This window comes from Zootoca vivipara, chromosome 6 (genome assembly GCF_963506605.1).
Source record: "Zootoca vivipara chromosome 6, rZooViv1.1, whole genome shotgun sequence".
Lineage (NCBI taxonomy): Eukaryota > Metazoa > Chordata > Lepidosauria > Squamata > Lacertidae > Zootoca > Zootoca vivipara.
In genome coordinates, this window is record NC_083281.1 from 65,876,861 (window position 1) to 65,894,891 (window position 18,031).

General features: G+C 39.9%; 1 protein-coding gene across 1 annotated transcript in view; it reads right to left on the minus strand.

The window, feature by feature from the left end:
• The window catches only part of TOX3 (TOX high mobility group box family member 3), a 101,903-nt gene that overhangs the window by 7,271 nt on the left and 76,601 nt on the right, over positions 1–18,031 (minus strand). Inside the window, exons 3-4 of the mRNA XM_035120017.2 lie at positions 16,531–16,788; positions 1,389–1,658 (exon numbers count right to left, since the gene is read on the minus strand). Coding sequence (XP_034975908.2) covers positions 1,389–1,658; positions 16,531–16,788 — 528 coding nt within the window. The remainder of the gene's footprint in view (positions 1–1,388; positions 1,659–16,530; positions 16,789–18,031) is intronic.

Below are 18,031 nucleotides of genomic sequence, written 5' to 3' on the forward strand. Positions count from 1 at the left end.
TTGTTTGTTTGTTGAAGCCTATCAAATGAGCTTCACATTTGTTCATAGCCCACCTACTGGTCCTGCCAAATGAGCCTATTTCCTCCACTAGCTCCTTCACCCTGTGTTGTCCCACAAGCAAGAGTAGCCACCATTAGAGGTTTGCATAGTTCCATATGGAAGCCAATGACCTATCAGATGAGTTACAGAAATAAGATACTCAGTATGAAAGGAGGAGGAAACCACTCGTCATTCTTCTTTCAGCCTTTTTGTTAAGGCTGCTTACTATGGCTTTTGTTCCTTTTTCCGGGTCACAGAACAATTAATAGAGTCATTATTCAATCACGACTGAGCTCCAATGAGTCCCTCTGCAGCTGCCCTGCATAGCCTGTAGGCAGAGTTCTGGTGGAAATGGCATTTGATGGATCCATGCGATTAATTTCAGGCCTTCCACATGCTCAACTCCCATGGTCTTCATCAAGAATTCTGCATACATAACCTGCACAACCAATCTCTTTATTTAGCTTTCTATAACCTGCTCTCTATCCCTCAGGCTCAAGGCTAATAACTGCAAAGTAACAAAACAAATAAATGCAAAACTGCGCTATGTTAGACATAGATATTCCAGCCATCGGGCATCTGCTCTTTGTTTACATCCCAAAATAGGCTGTCATTGTTCAGAGATATTTCTCAGTTGGCTGTCTATCCTTTGCAAACCTATTTAATCTGATATGAAAAGGAATTTGAGAGCACACTCAAGGCTTTCCCAAAGAGGTAAAGGTATTTTTATTGATTTTTTTACTGAAGAATGCTTAGGTTTTTGGTTTTGTAAAATGAAAATTAATTTGCAAGCAGGTATGTCAGTCAGAATTGCTGCATCTAGAAAATGAGGAAGTTGCTATAAAGAACCTTATACCAGCAACTTTTGCTTTTATTTATTTCTCGCTTTTTTCTTCAAGGAGCTCCAGATGCCATATACAATATACATGGTTTTCTCCCCTCCTCATTTAATCTGCACAAGAACCCTGTGAGGCTGGTGAGGCTGAGAGGCAGTGGCTGGCCCAAGCTCACCCAGTGAGCTTCATGGCTGAGCGGGGATTTGAACCCTGCTCTCCCAGTTCCTACAGTGAAGTCCCACAGTCGAACCATTACACCACATTAACACACACCAAAAGCCACAGAATAGCAGCAAGGCAGCATTATGATAAGCCACTAAATAAAGCTACTGGGTGATACTCAACTAAGTTTTATTCAGAGCAGACTCACTGAAATGATTCAACTCTGAATAGAACTACTCTGAACTTAGCTGAATCCCACTCACTCCTTTTTGCCCTTACTGAACTCATCTTAAAAACAAAAACAAAGTTCGGGAGAGAGGGTATCTTTTTACAACACATGATAGAACTTACCCTGTTTGAGTCCTCTGCATCTTCCTCATTTATAGAACTGGATGGAGAAGGCGTTGCCGATTTGCTCGCAGGAGGGGATGGGGAAGTGTGTGGCACATTGGTCCCGCCCAAGTTCAACCCCAGTTGAGCACTGAGCTGGGATTGGTTAATAGTGGTCAGCTGGTTAGGTGACATAATTCCTGAACGAGCAGCATCTGTCATGTGGACAATGGATCTCATAATCAAAGAGTGGTCCTGGCGATACTGAGGCACATCTGTATGACTATGATCCTAGAAAGAAAGAAAAAGGTGGGGAAATGTCATATTAAGCTGCTAGAAATATCAAGTCAATTCCTGTGCATTACTCCAACTCAGCCTGTAACTCAGCCTAAGCATGTACAACGAAATCACTAGGTGTTGTTTTCCTGTTTACTGCTCCACCCACTTCCCTCTCCATCACGTACTGTTTCTCATATCTCCAATCCTAGATTGCATGCCCCTCAGGGAAGGGATCTGTTCTAACTGCACTCTGTAAAACACCATTCACACTCATGGTGTTATATAAATTCAAAATAATAATCAGGATTGGCAGCAAGCGTAGGCATACTAAGGCATCTGCCAGGGGCCCACAGCCCAGCAGAGGGCCCACCAGCATGAGCCCCCTGAAGCTGCTCTTGCTCTTCACAACCACCTCCCAAATTTATGTATTTATAAAAATTTCTACCCCATCCTTCCTCCCCAACGAGCCCAGGGTGGCAAACTATTAGTGGGGAAATAATGAAAACCTCGTAAAAACAATTCCAATGCAAAAGCAGACCAGGGAAGATCAGAACGCAAAAGGCTTGCTGAAGAAGAGGGCATTTAATAGGTGCCATAAAGATGCTGCCTGTCTAATATTCAAGAGGAGGGAATTCCAAAAGGAAAGTGCCACAACACTAAAAGGCTGATTCCTACATTATGGAGACGGACTTCCTGATAAGATGGTGTTTTCTGGAGGCCCTCACCTGCAGAGCAGAGTGATCAGTTGGGTATATAAAAGTTCAGGCAATCTTTCAGGCATCCCGTCCATCAAAACTAGCCCATGGAACTTCCTGTGTCCCAATGTTATAATGCAATAATTCTGATACATGATTACAGTAATCCTTGCTTGCCTTGAGCTCTATTTATATTCCAAGAATGTTTTGCTTCTTGTTTCCCAGTGTTCGATTCACAAACTAAATAAACAAATAAAGCTTGTAATACAAATGTATCTGAACCACACAGGAGTTGAAGTTGCCTAATTCCTTCTGGGTAACTTTCCCTGTGAATTCTTACTGCTGCTTATAATAAAGGAACTCTCACCTAGGATTATTATTGTTGCTATTGTTAAATTGTGTATACTGCCCTTCATCCGAAGACACCCAGGATGGTTCACAACAGAAAAATACAAAATGAGAATACAAGACATGTAATGAAACAAAGACAAGCCAATAACTCCCAGAAACACCTTTAAAAAGCCATAGACTGTTAATCAGCTGAACACCTGGTTGAAGAGAAATGTTTTTGCCTGGCACCTAAAGATGCCTAATGAAGGAGCCAGGTGAGCCTCCCTGGGAGAGCATTCCACAAATAGGAAGCCACTGCAGAAAAGGCCCATTCTCATGTTGCCACCCTCCAATGATTATTGTAGGGTTTGGATTAGTTCATATGGGGAAAGGTGGTACTTGAGGTATTGCAGTCCCCAGCTATTTGGGGGTTCAATAGGTCAAATCCAGCACCCTGACTTTGACTCAGAAACTAATTGGAAGTCAGTGCAGTTGGGCCAGGATTGGTGTAATATGATCAAACCATCTTGCCCCAATGCCAAAACTGGACCTAAACCCTGATTGAAATGGATCTAGAAAATCAGTTTCCTCAAAGAGCATCTGGATTTGGTCTGTGACCATCCACTCAAGAACCTTTCCCAGGAAGGGGAGACTGGCTGGTCTCAGGTTTTCTGAATCCAGGGAGGGTTTCTTGAGGAGCATGCTTCAAGCAGGCAGATACCACCCCTTCTCACAAGGAGGCATTAATCACCTCCCTGGCCCAGCCAGCTGTCCCCTCCCTGCTAGTTTTTGCCAGCCAAGAGGTGCAAGGGTCCAGTCACTCTGACTGATCCAAGCACCTTGTCCACATCCTTGAGCCTTACTAACTGAAATTCATCCAACACAACAGGACCAGACAATGCTCCGGACACCCCTTGAGATTCATCTGCTGTAATAGCAGATTATATTGGGAGGGGTATCTGGAAGTCATTCAGAATCTTTTTAAGGATATCACTTTCCACAAATTAAATCACCCCACCCAAATCCCACAATGCCACCAGTGCCAGTTCTGCACAGTGTCTTACTGCCTTAAGGAAGCGTTTTTTAATGTTAGAAAATAAAAAGACTTGAAGAGAATAATAATTTACTGGGGGGGGGGGTAGGGTGTCATGGCATACAGAGCTATTTCCTGGTGGTTTCTCACCTATAAAAAGCTTCTCTTTTCTCTGCCACAAAAAGAGGTTTCCTTTAGTCCTTATTCAAATAAATCATAATATAAAGACATGGTTTAACAAATGCTTTACTCTAAATCTTGTCATTTTGGTTCAGTCTGAGGCTTTTATTGAAGCTAAGTTCTGCTGACTTAAACAGGCCCAGAAACCAATTTCATAGGCAAGTCTATGAATTCTTAACCATTTCATCTAAGATGAAATGCATGGTACTGCTTTTACCTCCTGTTCATACTTCCCTTCTCTACTTTTTTCTTGCAGTGGGAAGCTTAAGAATGTCCTGAATTCATTACGTTAGAGGTGGGGGGCTTGTGGCCCTCCAGATGTTGTTAGACTCTAAATCCCATCATCTTTAACCACTGGCTCTGCTGGCTGAGACTAATGTAGGTTCCCCATCACTGCATTACACCAAACTTCAGTGCTTGTACACCTGCAGCAATGCATTTGCCCATGGCAACGTGCAAACAAAACCCCAGTACCCTAATAAATAATTACAATAGAGAAAAGTTACAGAGGGCTGCAAAAAGGAGGTTTTTACAGAGGTGGAAATATGAGAACACATAATACAGTATCTTAAATCAGTATTTTGATATAATAATATTTGATATAAAATCTGAACATGATTAACATAATTAGCATAATGCTAGCCCATTCACACATATACAGATAAGGCTTTAACTTACACATTGTTATTCCAAAATTTAATGAACAAACTGTTTTTCATTAAATCTATTCATTTTCTTGAATAAGGTCTAGAAAAATAAATCAATTTAATTACAGTGCCATATCCCTTTTTTTCTTTTTAGCTACTTTGCAGTGCACATCCTGACAGCAACAAATAAGTTAAGTGATAGTTTTAGATCACTGTTTCTACCTCTCTTTTCAGATATTCAAAAGTCATTTTGTTTAGGTCAAGTGGGGTCTTGTATTATGGCACTTCATTGATTTTATCTAAACCTATCATATGTTAAAGTTGTATTTAAGTATTTATTAAATTTGTTGCATTTGCTCCCCAAAGCGTTCAGAGAGGTTTTACACTTGAGTTTGCCACCCTAAGAAAACAAAAACAAAAAATCCTCTCAACATTCCTGTGAGGCAAAATTGGCATGAGGCCACACTGAGGGAGGAACTAGAAGTTTCCGTAAATCATGTCCTCCCTCAAAGAGGGCACGTGTTGCGGTGCGACCTGGCAACCGAACCGTGTGTTGTGGGTGGGTACGATTGGATAGCCACAACACCCTATTGGTAGGTCCCTTGATGCTGGGTTGAATCAGACCAATGGGACACTAGCTAAACGGATCAAGGGACCTATGCACGTGACTCAGAGCTTCCTCTTTTGGTAAGTGCATCGGAACACCCACTCACCTCTCCCTACTTTTAGGGCTTGCGCGCTTGACCTCGCTATGCCGTTGTCATTGGGACAGGGGCACAGCAGGAATTTCCCCCACTTGGCTGATTGGCTGGTGCCAGTTGTGTTTTGCCTGCCAAGTAGCAAATCGTCACAACTTGTAAGGTTGCGGATAGGCTCTGGTTCAGGTGATAGGGATGGGGGAACGCTCTAGCCACCCCTATGTGAAGAGTATTCCATTAAAGGAATCCAGGGACTCAATGGTTTGGTCAACCCTGAGAGGGGTTATGCCCATGCCTGAGTCCAGGGAGACATCTGGGTGGTGGACATGGCATGTCCCTGGCTTTCTGCCATTCCAGGTGTTCACCCTAGGCTGACCTATGATGGTGCCCTGGGTCAGCGCTACCTGCAGTGGTGCAGGGAGCTAGTCGAACCAGAGCCTATGCAACCACTCACCTTCTGTAATCAATAAAGTTGTGGCCTAAATTCTGCCAAAAACCAAACCAAAATTTGAGTCTTTCCTGAATTTAATTATAGGGTGAGGTTTAAAGGTCTAAACAAGCAAAGGCGCCTTCTCATCCTCTTGCAAACCAAGAGAACAAAATGCATAGGATCACAGGACACAGCTTTATACCAAGCCAGACCAACTTGGGTCCCTTCTAACTCAGGAGCTGAATCTCCATACATTCAGCAGATGTGCTACCACTGAGCTACAGCTCTTCACCACGCATGATTCCATACACCTCTAACATGTCTCCTCACCTCACTCGCTTCATACCATCCAACTTTTTCTAGTTATGTGACCTGCACTGTGCTCTTGCTCCCCCAAAAGTGGGAGGGGGTTGCGCGGCCTGTTTGGGGGCACTACATGAGATCATGGTCCCCCTAAAAGCATTTTTTTCGGGGAGAGAGCACAGCAGCCAAAATAGCTGCCACAATATCATGAGAAAAAATGGAATGTCCCATTTTTTACGGGGCACTTGGCAAGTAAGTCACTATCCTTTGGTAAACTAAAAAGCCCAAGTCTTTCCACACACTCCCCTATTTTTTACTTATTAATGGGCTTGGGCTTGGATCTCATGCCTTATGCAACTACACTGCGCCAGCCTTTAGGTGGCAACATAGCAAGTTGTGATTTTACAGCAGATCTAACCCTGCACATTTGGATACAAGCAACCTGGTGTAAATATCTAACATGACGCCAAGAAAAGTAATATAAAATATTTACAAATCATTTATTTGTCTTGTTAAATGTGCAGAGATTTAGTCTCCTGAAAAAGCCTGAAGCCACTGGAAGATTGGTTGTTAACTGCCTAAAACTTATAGTTCTGGAAGTATGGGGGTCATGGGACCCCGTTGCCATAAGTAATTGGAGAATTATGATTCAGGGCTATCATGAAACAATTCTCCATGTTGACACTGAAAAGGCTCCTGAAGCCATTGACTGATTTTGAAACTGGAGAGGTGGAAAAGGACAGGGTGGCAGACTGCCCAGGATCCGGAATATATGAAACTGTCTTATAATGAATCATGATGATTAATTCATCTGTATAGTAGTGTGTGTAGCAATGACTTTCCCCAGTAGCAGATTTCCAGGATTTCAAGCAGATATTTTTTCCCCAGGTGTACCACCTGATATCCTTTTAAGTAGAGATGTATGCATGCAGAGTGTGTCTCTGCCACACAACCACAGATACTGACATTGCACCCAGATTTTTTTTTAAAGAAACATCAGCTCACTTTGTGCCAGAATCTAGTGCACAAACAGTTTGATGCTAGCTAAAATGTATCTACAATTTTGCTTTAGAAACCCACTTTAAACTTTGTCTTCTTACAATCCTGCAAGCATTGATATAAGAAAATCCTGCTCGATCAGGCCAATGGCCCATCTAGTCTGGCATTCTGTTTTTACAGTGCCCAATCATATGCTCGAATGGGAAATCTAAAGGCAGGACAATCCCCCATGTTTAGACTAAAAAACCATGGCTGCAGAAATTATTTGGGACCAGAATAAAATGCAGTTTCTTTGAAACCTGACTTTTTGAACCAGTGTGGGTTGTCTTTAAACAAACTGTTTTGGGGGCCTGGATTAGCAGATTTCTGAGGGTTTTTTTTTACTCTAAAACAGCTGGCAAAATCAAATCAATCAATTTAAAAGTATTGCTTAAGATGATAGGTAAATCACAGTATAAAATAAAAAAAACAAGAGAGGCCTATATACTACAACAAATGTGGCAAGAAATGAAACATTAAGAATTAAGCATAAATCAATAAAATGCACCTTAATTAAAACTTGGTAATTGATCTTTCAAATGGAGTAAATCACCAAGTTCAGCACAGACCATTATTTACCTAGATTTAAATTCCTTTCATACCATTTTCTAATTTTATTTTGGCCACGAAACATGCAGAAGTAAAACAGATACAATTGACAGAAGCAAGTTTCCCCAGTAGTATATTTTATATTTGCCTTCTAAAATTTGGTTTGTGCCTTGACTGCTTCAATTAAAAAAAGATGGCTACTTAGTTTTGTCATATACTTGTTAAAAAGCAAGAATTCTATGTTCTGGCAAAATCTAATAATAGAACACTGCTCTGTTCAATTGGACTATCACCAAAAGAAACAACAATCCCCAAATAAAAGGAAAAAAACCATTGCCATAAAGACACATGTGAATCGATAGCCAAGAAAAGAAATGCCTCTCTAGGCACAATACATGCATCTTAGTGTTCTGAGAACGTTTCAACTCTCATGTGGTTCTGCAGAAGGAAACCAGCAATTGCTTTCCTTTGACCCTTTCAAGTGCACCTCTGAGTGGGGCAAACCAATATTTGGCCCTGAATAAAATTGCCTACAAGGTTCTGACCTCTCCAAATGTCAGAAAGATATTTTGGGAATGGGCTCACTGTGTGTGCAAATCTATGGGTCAATGCTTCCCCGCCCCCCATTTTTTCATGTTCTACAATACTGAAGATTCGAATTACTGCATAATACACAGGTGACAGAAATGAGAGTAACCTAAAGGAACAGGAACTGTTGGAAAGGCTTCCTGATTTCACAATGATTATTCCACAGCTTTCATTTTTTTTGCTAACCTTTTACCTGGTTAAACTTCCACTTGCCGTTCTGCAAGAAGAACAGCACCCTGCTGCCAGTGACAACTAACTTAGAAGCACAGGGAGGTTCGCCTGGTGCCATTTTTGTAGTCTTTTTGGTGCCAGGTGAAGGCTTTGTTATTCACTCGCCTTTTAACGTGGGGCATCTGATCTTTAAATCTGTTTTTAATGGGGGCGAGGGGTGTACAGAAAGTTCTGTTTTGCCACCTTTATATAGGTCTCCCACTTTTAAATAGGTTTGTGCTTCAGTTTTTATTTCAGTTGGGTTTATTTACTTATTGCAAACTGCTCAGAGAACTTTTACATTATGGGGCAGCACAGAAGTGCCATAAATCAAATCAAATGAATAACAGGCTGCTATTTTTATTATTAAGAACCAGAGCAATTGAGCAAGGACAGTATGCACACTGTCCAGAAAATCCCTGCAGCAAGGCCAACTGAAAGCATCTTGGCAGACACGCTTCTTTTGTATCCACCGGTGCACTCAAAAGAGGCAAGTCTAATTATCCTATCAATGTGATGGCATCCAGAGTTAACTCTGATAGGACACCACCCTTATCTTCAGTCTAGAGATATGCCAAATATCAATTTTGCTCTGATGGCATTGGTTACCAAAGACTGATGGTTACCAAATACATGGTATGCAAAATAGAGAGAAAATATGTAGGTGTTGCTACTATAGATATATGGTTTTATGATGTATTGTTGAATTCATCTGTCAAAAATGGTGGCAGAGATGTATATTCCTTTTGTGGCATGTTGTATGTCCAATAAAAGTATTCCTGGACAACCAGCTTGATAAGTTCCACAAAAGTATGTGGCTCACTGTTCTCAGAAGAACTGTGCACATGACATTTTCTGAAGCTTTTCTTAAGATCATTCTAATCCAGTGACTAAAAACTACATCTCATTTTTGTTTGTTGGCTGTGGGTAAGGGTGGGAAAGAAAAGTGTGACAGTTGACAGTGGCACCAGGTGAGAATTGAGTATTTTGTTAGAACAAAAATAATCACCAATAGATTTCATATGTGCAATGTTTAAAAAACTTTTGTTGTAAAAAAAATGATACTGACTTTTTTTTTAAAAAAAATGCATTATTTATGTTATCACATTTTTATTATGACTTTCCCTGAAGTACCTCAGGACAATGCGCATAGCTCTCACACTTTCATTCTCATAGCCATTCTCCATAATCTATTGAACTTCATAGCTAAGTGAGGATTTTAATTAGAATCTCTCTGTTCACCTGTAATTCCCAGCAACTGGTATTCAGAGATGTACTACCTCCAACAAAGGAAGTTGAACTCAGCCTTCATGGTCAGTAGATGTTGATAGTCTTTTCCTTCATCTAGGTTGGAGGCCATCACCACTGCCTCCTTTAGAAGTGAGTTCCATAGTTTTAAGTATGTACCATGTGAGAAAGTACTCTTATTTTATCTGCCCTAAACCTTCCATCATACAGCTTCACTGTATGTTCATGAGAAAGGGAGAACTTATCTCTACCCACTTTCTCCATGCCATGCATTAGTTTTAAAAACAAAAACAAAAACAAAATCCTTCCAGTAGCACCTTAGAGACCAACTAAGTTTGTCATAGGTATGAGCTATCGTGTGCATGCACACTTCTTCAGATACCTTCTTTCTATACTTTTGTGTGTACATGCACACGAAAGCTCATACCTATGACAAACTTAGTTGGTCTCTAAGGTCCATATAGTTAAAGCTATGGTTTTCCCAGTAGTGAAGTATGGAAGTGAGAGCTGGACCATGAAGAAGGCTGATCGCCGAAGAATTGATGCTTTTGAATTATGGTGCTGGAGGAGACTCTTGAGAGTCCCATGGACAGCAAGAAGATCAAACCTATCCATTGAAGGAAATCAGCCCTGAGTACTCACTGGAAGGACAGATCGTGAAGCTGAGGTTCCAATACTTTGGCAAGCTCATGAGAAGAGAAGACTCCCTGGAAAATACCCTGATGTTGGGAAAGATTGAGGGCACTAGGAGAAGGGGACGACAGAGGACGAGATGGTTGGACAGTGTTCTCGAAGCTACGAACATGAGTTTGACCAAACTGTGGGAGGCAGTGGAAGACAGGAGTGCCTATCGTGGGGTCACGAAGAGTCGGACACGACTAAACGACTAAACAACAACAACGACAACACAGGTGCTACTGGAAGGACTTTTTTAAATTTTTGTTTTGACTACGTCAGACCAACACGGCTACCTACCTGTAATTAGTTTTTAAAACATCTATTGTGTCACTTCTTTCTCTAAACAACAAAACTAAACTGATTGGTGTCTGATGATAAAATGCCACACTGAGTTGTTAAGTGCCTCCTCAGGTGAGAAACCACCATCCTTATAAATGAACAAATGATTGAATTCAGTAATTAGTTGGGTTTCCCCCCCCCCTTAATGATGACAATAAACATGTTCTTAACAACAAGAAAGGCTGCTTTTAATAAAGAGTTGGGAGGGCGGGGTATAAATAAAAATTTATTATTATTATTATTATTATTAATGAACCATGAAATAACTGTTTTATTTGTAATATAGTAAACAATACTGCTGTAACTCTGTTGTAATCACAGCCCCTCGCTTTTCCCCTATTCATATCAAGATCGTAATGTGGATATTAAAAATAAACTGTGGGAAGTTTCCTTGTAAATAAAATTAGAATGAATAAAAATGCACATTTTATGAAGGAAAATAACATGAAACCATGCCTATCTGCCAGATTTGACATAACATATTGGTAATTTTCAATTCATTGCTTTACTGAAAGGCTAAATCAAGAATCTAGATTATAAATGTCTACATTTAAATTGCCTTTCAAATAAAATTAAAAATATTTCCTTCATATGTTCATATCTATGTGAAATAATAAAGGTTCTTTACAGCAGCGTAATCCTATGCATTCCTACTCAGCGGCAACTCCTACTGGATTTAATGGGACTTACTCCAAGGTAAGAGTGTACAGTGATATGGGGTGTAAATATTCCAATACAGTGGTACCTTGAGTTACAAAGTCATCAGGTTACAAACGCTTCAGGTTACCAACTCCACTAACCTGGAAGAGTTACCTTGAGTTGAGAACTTTGCCCCAGAATGAGAATGGAAATCGTGTGCTGGCGGCGCAGCGGCAACAGGAGGCCCCATTAGTGAAAGTACGCCTCTAGTTAAGAACAGTTTCAGGTTAAGAACGGACCTCCGGAAAGAATTAAGTTCGTAACTAGAGGTACCACTGTACGTCATTTCATCATGTAATAGATTCCATTTCATAAGTTATATTAGACAAGTTTTGCAGTTTCAAAGTTTTATGTTTGTTGGCTGAATACAAATAAAAATTGCATACAAAATTCAATGCGTCTCTAGAGCATCAAAATTTTCCCAATGCAAACTGAAAATTTCCCAGTGCAAACTGCCATTTGCTAATTAGCCTAATTTGCATGAGAACGTTTGCAGAAAATGTTCCAAATGTTGTTATTCTTTCCTGAAAAACCCACATCATTGCATGTATATAAGATTTCAGTTGCTGAAATCCTATCCACATCTGCATGAGAATAAGCCTCGTTGAACTCAGTGGGACTGATGCCTGGGCATGGACTGCATTGTAAGTGACTGCTGCTAGCAATCCTTTAATCTTATATACTATTTATGTTAGCAATTTTTGTCCCATGGCACTGTGGTAAATATGTCAACCAGGATCCAGAAAATCAAAAAACAATGAGCTCCAGGGAGCATCAGATTTGTTTTCTTCAGTCGCTCAATGCACATGGCCAAGAATAGAGTAAACCCATTGGAATGAATGGTCTTATTAGTCATGCCCATTAATTTCAGTGGAAATGCATTAGATGCAACCCATCATTAGGAATTTTATTTAAGAATCTTTATGCATTCAGCATTGATTCCAGGGAGGTTTGCATGTTAAAACAATACAAATTAGTAAGCTGTACCATTAAGGATGGAAACTGCAGAGTTCCCAAATTTGTTTAAGATACGGTACCAAAGAGTCTGGGAGAATTTAGAACAAAATCAAAACATTTACTGGAAACTTTCACTGAAGGGTCAACAACAACAACAACAACAACAACAAAGACAGACAGACAGACAGACAGACAGACAGACAGACAGACAGACAGACAGACAGAAATGTAGGCACTAGGTAAGCTTTTGTGGGGGTAGAAGGTCAACATTGTGCCACAGGTGAAAAAGTCCTCTACTGGGTCACCATCCATCTCATCTCTGATGAAGGAGAACATCAATAGATGACAGCAGTGTCCTAGCAGGTACTTTGTGATAGGATGTAAGAGAGAGTTGTTCAAAGTAGTGGGAACAGGAACTAAAAATTCCCAGTGCACAATTACAGTCATGTGTTCAAGAATTAAAAAAAAAGGTGTGGGTGGAATCAAATCTAATCTAAACATTTTGAACACAAAGTGAAGTTCTGCTATACATTTTTGTGGCAGAATAATGATTATCACACTTTCATATAGGAACTTCTTTACACAGAGATATACCCAAAAAAATGATGCACTTACAGTTAACTCTATTTTTGTAGAGTTAACCAGAGGAATTTTTTTAAGGCGGTGAAAAATAAATGCAGGCTGAAAAGAGACAATTATTTTACCGTCTGTTTCTTAGATATCAGAAAGGGAATTTCGAAATTCATCAAAGCTAACCTTCTGTTATGTACAACAGGCTAAGCTGAAAAGAATGTTAACAAGTTCAATTTTCATTCAATCAGCACCACTGCTCTCTGAAATGTTTCATTGCAGGAAAGAAATAAAAAATAATCTATATGGTAATTATTAGGATGAATCCCCCAGTAACTTTCAGCAACATGAAAGGTCAGTTCTATTCAAGATATTTTATCAGTCCCTTGCACATACTCCTGTCCTGTCATTTTAAATCTGAACAGCATTTTATTTTCCCATTTACAGCTACCTGCAGAATTAAGTACTTAAGCCAAATAAGGAAGAAAAAAAAGGAGGAGAAAATGTTGAATGCTGGCAAAGGCTATAATAGCATGGAGATAAATCGTTCAGCTGCTCTCTCTCAAGCCTCTAGGGCTACAGATTTTTCTTCTCCTGATGCACTGTGGGTATTCAAAACTTGTTCAACATGATTTCATTTCATTTCAGGCAGTGCCTGAGAAAACTAAATTACAGAATCAATCATACAGAAGGTCAGAGTGAGACTTCATTACAAGTATTGCATGCTTGCATGAATATCTTTCATTTATGACTGACCCAATATGTCACAATAGCTGTCTAGTAAAAATAATCCACTTTCTGAAATTGATGTACTACTGATGTCAGTGCTACTCAGCAGGCTGGGTAGATTATAGAGAGATGTTTAAAGGGGAGAGGGGGGAAAAGAGAAAAGAATAAAAAGGAACCCTATAGAGCACAGGCAACAGCGCTCTGGAATTGCCACCCTTTGTAGATTAAAATAATTTCTCAGGTGATCATCTAAACAGTCAACTGTGCTTTAGTCTGTAATGACTTTTGATAGCATATAGCAATTGATTTCCATCTATTTATGTGTAGGTCTATATATTCTCCCACATCTTGTTAAGTCCCAGTTGTTTTTCTGAACTCAAGCAAGAACTCGTTCATTCCCTGCCAGTAATTCATTTATGAAAGTTGATTTTGTTGGTATTAGCATATTATTAAAATGCAAATGCTAATCACGGTGCATTTCTTTTATCTTTCGTTTTCTGTTGTGCTTCCTCATTTGGGGGGAGGGGGAGCGGGGGAAATCCCAATGTAATAGCATACATTTAAACTAAGATAAATGTCCCTTTGTATCCTGTCAATAATAATGAAGCTAATCAGCAACATGACAAATTGTCACTTTTTCTATAAACAAAAGCCATAACAGGCTGGGTAGGAAATGCAGGACAATACATCAGGAGGTCTTTTTTTGTTTTACTGGTAGGAAGAATTGTTAATCCATCAATACATTCATTTTTAATAACCGCTGGGCTACATATACTTTGGTAATAAAACAGCTTGCTTGCACTTAAAATGGATTGCTGGATATAGCAATCCTAAGTCAGAAATGGAATGGAAAGTATTATTTTATTATTCCAGCAGTCTTCCTGCAGCAAATCTAAGAGAAGACTGCGAAAGTACTGTTATGTAGCTGGCCAACTCCGCACCCTGAGGGAAACATCGGAGAACCTTGACATAACCTATTTCTACCCATGCCTCTGGCGATTTTGCATTCAAGTTTATAGGTGAACATGTCAGGTACTGCTCAGAACAAAGCCAGAGACACACTGTATTAATCATAGCTCTGCCCAAGTACATTTCATTTCTTCTGTTTGTGCTTGAAAATTTCATGACATTTTCTTCAAGGTGAAATTCTACTGGACATTTCAACAGGGTCAATCTATAAATCCAATTAAAATAGCTATCATTTGCAGTGAAGCTGTCTAACACAGTAATGTTTCCAAAAGTGGCTGGGATTTCATTTGGCATCTTAAAAAGGGGGGGGGAGGGCTATGCTATTCTAATGGTTTCAGTTTGGAAAAAGTATTACTTGCCTCTATAGACATCTAGGTCTTGTCTATCATTACCGATTAGCAACTTCTCAACAATGCAGTTAAGATTTGACAAGCTGAATGCTGCTTCATGCAGGCATTGTTCAAGAGTGTAGATGAATATCATAATTATTTTATGGCTCCATATTTAGTTCTTTTAGATACAGTAAGCCCAATTGACCATGAAATGAAATTTCATAGTTAAAATGCCTCTTTTACGTTTTTTTTATTGTGGTAATAAAAAAAAAGTTATGGCTCTAAAGAAAGGTAATTCACGAAATATACAATCTAAAGATGGATTCTATTATTAATAAATATTTATCAGTTTAATAAAGTGCACATATTCAATAAATGATGAGAGACATTTACCACCACATCTATGGAATTTAGATTAGATGTTCAGAATGGAGCAGACTGAAAGAGGGAACAGAATGAAATGGGGGAGAATTTAGAAGGGCTTTTCAAGTCACCACCCACCCACCACAACACCTCAAGCTTTTGCTGCCTCAAAATATGTAGGACTACATTCAATGCTAGTCCTACTCAGAGTAGACCCATTGAAGTTAATGGTCAAAAGTAACTTAGGCCCAATAATTACTGAGTAAAACTGACACAGCCCTTAAGCTTCACATAGCTCTTTACATTTACGGTATGTATGTATGTATGTATGTATGTATGGTATTTCTATTACAGTTGTTACTAGGGACACAATAAGTATTTAGCACGGAGTGTTTACAAAGCCTTCCGCTCCATAGAAAAAAGCTATGAGGATAAGAAATTAACTATCAGGGTGTACCTTACAGTAATGCTATTACACCTATTAAGATGTGAAGCAGGTGTAATCTCTGCAAATGAAGATTACATCATAAAACTAAATATACACATTACTGTGCCTTGCAAATGGGTTGAACACAAATTCAGCTGCATTGCTAAAACAGTCCTGGTTTGCACATTACACTAAGTAAAGCTAAACCGTGGCTTACTATGAATGTGCAGGCTCCCAGAGAGGAGACTGTGGCCACCAATCCCCTCCCCAATTCCTCCTGTTGCTGCACTACTCAGGACTAAACTATTGTTTGGCTTCATGTGTCATCTGAATTTGGGCTCACTGTTTTCCTTGCTCCAGATTCATGCTCTGCCACCAGCTCATGACCCTGAATCTGCAGTCTGCAACTTTCTCCTTTCCTCTACCGCCAGGAGCTTTCCGAGCAATAAAATGAGTCGGAGATGGGGAACTTGTGACCCTCCAGATGTTGTTGAACTCCCAACCCCCAATATCCCTGACCACTGGCCCTGCTGGCTGGAATAGGTGAGGGCTGGAGTCCAACAAGATCTGAAGGGCCAAAGGATCTCACCATCCCTGAAATAAACAAATGCACATTATGGCGCCCACTGAATAATTTATGGAAATATCCTGCCACAAGACACTAGTGATATCGACTGTGCGTCACTACAACAAAAGACAACAAATAAGGATGCAGTATTGAGTGCAAGGAGTACTGTCTTTTAGCAGCTGGATGTTGTTTTCATGTGCTTGCCAGATAAGTTACTGTTCGGCTCAGTACACAACACTGCAATACTATGCAGCAGTAAGAGAAGTTATGCAGTCAAATGGAAAGGAAAGGAAAAAATCCGTACCATATGTAACCCATTGCTTTGGATGATACCATCTTGTTCCACAAGATTTCGAGATATTGTAATGGAAGGAAGATCCAAGCTCTGCGGTGGAAACTGTGGCGTGAACTCATTCCCTTGTGCAGCCAACTGATCACTTAGACCTTGAAATGGCAACAGTATATCTGCCATCCCTAAGTTGGTGGGATCCAGTTCAGGTGGTGGAGTAATTGGTGGGATCTCAAACTCTTCATCTCCAAGACTTGGAGTGTGGAATGTTTGCTAAACGAAGAAAAAGAAGAAAGAACAGCAACTTCACTGCAATGAAACACTGCTAAATAAATGACTGCAGCGTGTGTAATAAAAGGAAGTTGTTTACACCCTGTAAGATTTAGCTCATGAGCAAACATTTTTATTTTACTTTATTTTGTAAATCACAAGTGTAGCAATATTCACATATGCCCAGCTTTTATTGATCCTTCAGATTAAAGATTTAAGTCTCATTATCATATGGCTTTAATGGTGTATCAGTATTAACTGTTTTTTAATGCACCCTTAATTAGCAACATCTGTCTTTGTTGTTGGTGTGAGCATCAGCTACATTGGGTTGTGGTTTTGGGGTTGCTTATTTTTTGGCTGTATAACAAATTGCCAGTTTATTGATATGTTAGTAAAACAGCACAAACAGCCTAACCATTATTCTGATACATCAAATAAAACGCTGGCAACTTTGGTAGTACACACACAACATTAATCTGGTAGTGAATACTTCAAAATTCTTTTATAACCCATAAATGTGAAATATTAGAATCCTGCTTTTAAGCTCCCTCCATAAGAGGAATAGGAGTATGACAGAGCCTTTGATATGAAGGTGGTTGTGAGAGACTTGGACTTTTGGGGGAAATGGCTTATAAATGGAGGAATTTTGGTTTGAATCAGAGCAAAGACTTGGGGGGGGGGTTAGGTTTCTTCTGAAAAACTTTATGAAACTTTTATTTCTAATTTTCTTCAAGGTATCTACACATACTTTTAACCCCTTTAGGGAAAAAAATCAAGGTCATTTGATTCTAAAATGCTGCTTGTATCTGGCACAGAAATGCACACTTTTTGCTATCGCTTCCCTGGGAAACAATGACTAAATTATTCTGGGATACAGCCCTTTCTAGATTAAAAGTGAGGGCATGTTTACATTCAAAAGTGTGTCTATTCATGGGTGCTTATAATACCTTCACCCCTTTAATGGAGAAGGGTAGCAGGATCATGCCCACTAGGCATGTCTCCCTCTACATCAATACACGGCTATGCCCCTGGTGGCATGTAGCTGTATAAGGGTCTTCCACTTTAATGAGACCCCTGGCCAATCAAGCTGTCTGTGTGCAGTCGTAGCAGTCCTGTGCATGTGTGCAGACCCATTCACCCTAATGCCAAATGTGCAGTGACATGGGGTGCGTAAGCATGGAGGCACTCGCTAGTGGGTGCAATTTTGTTACTCCATCACACATTCATTGAGCATGTGTGGATCTTC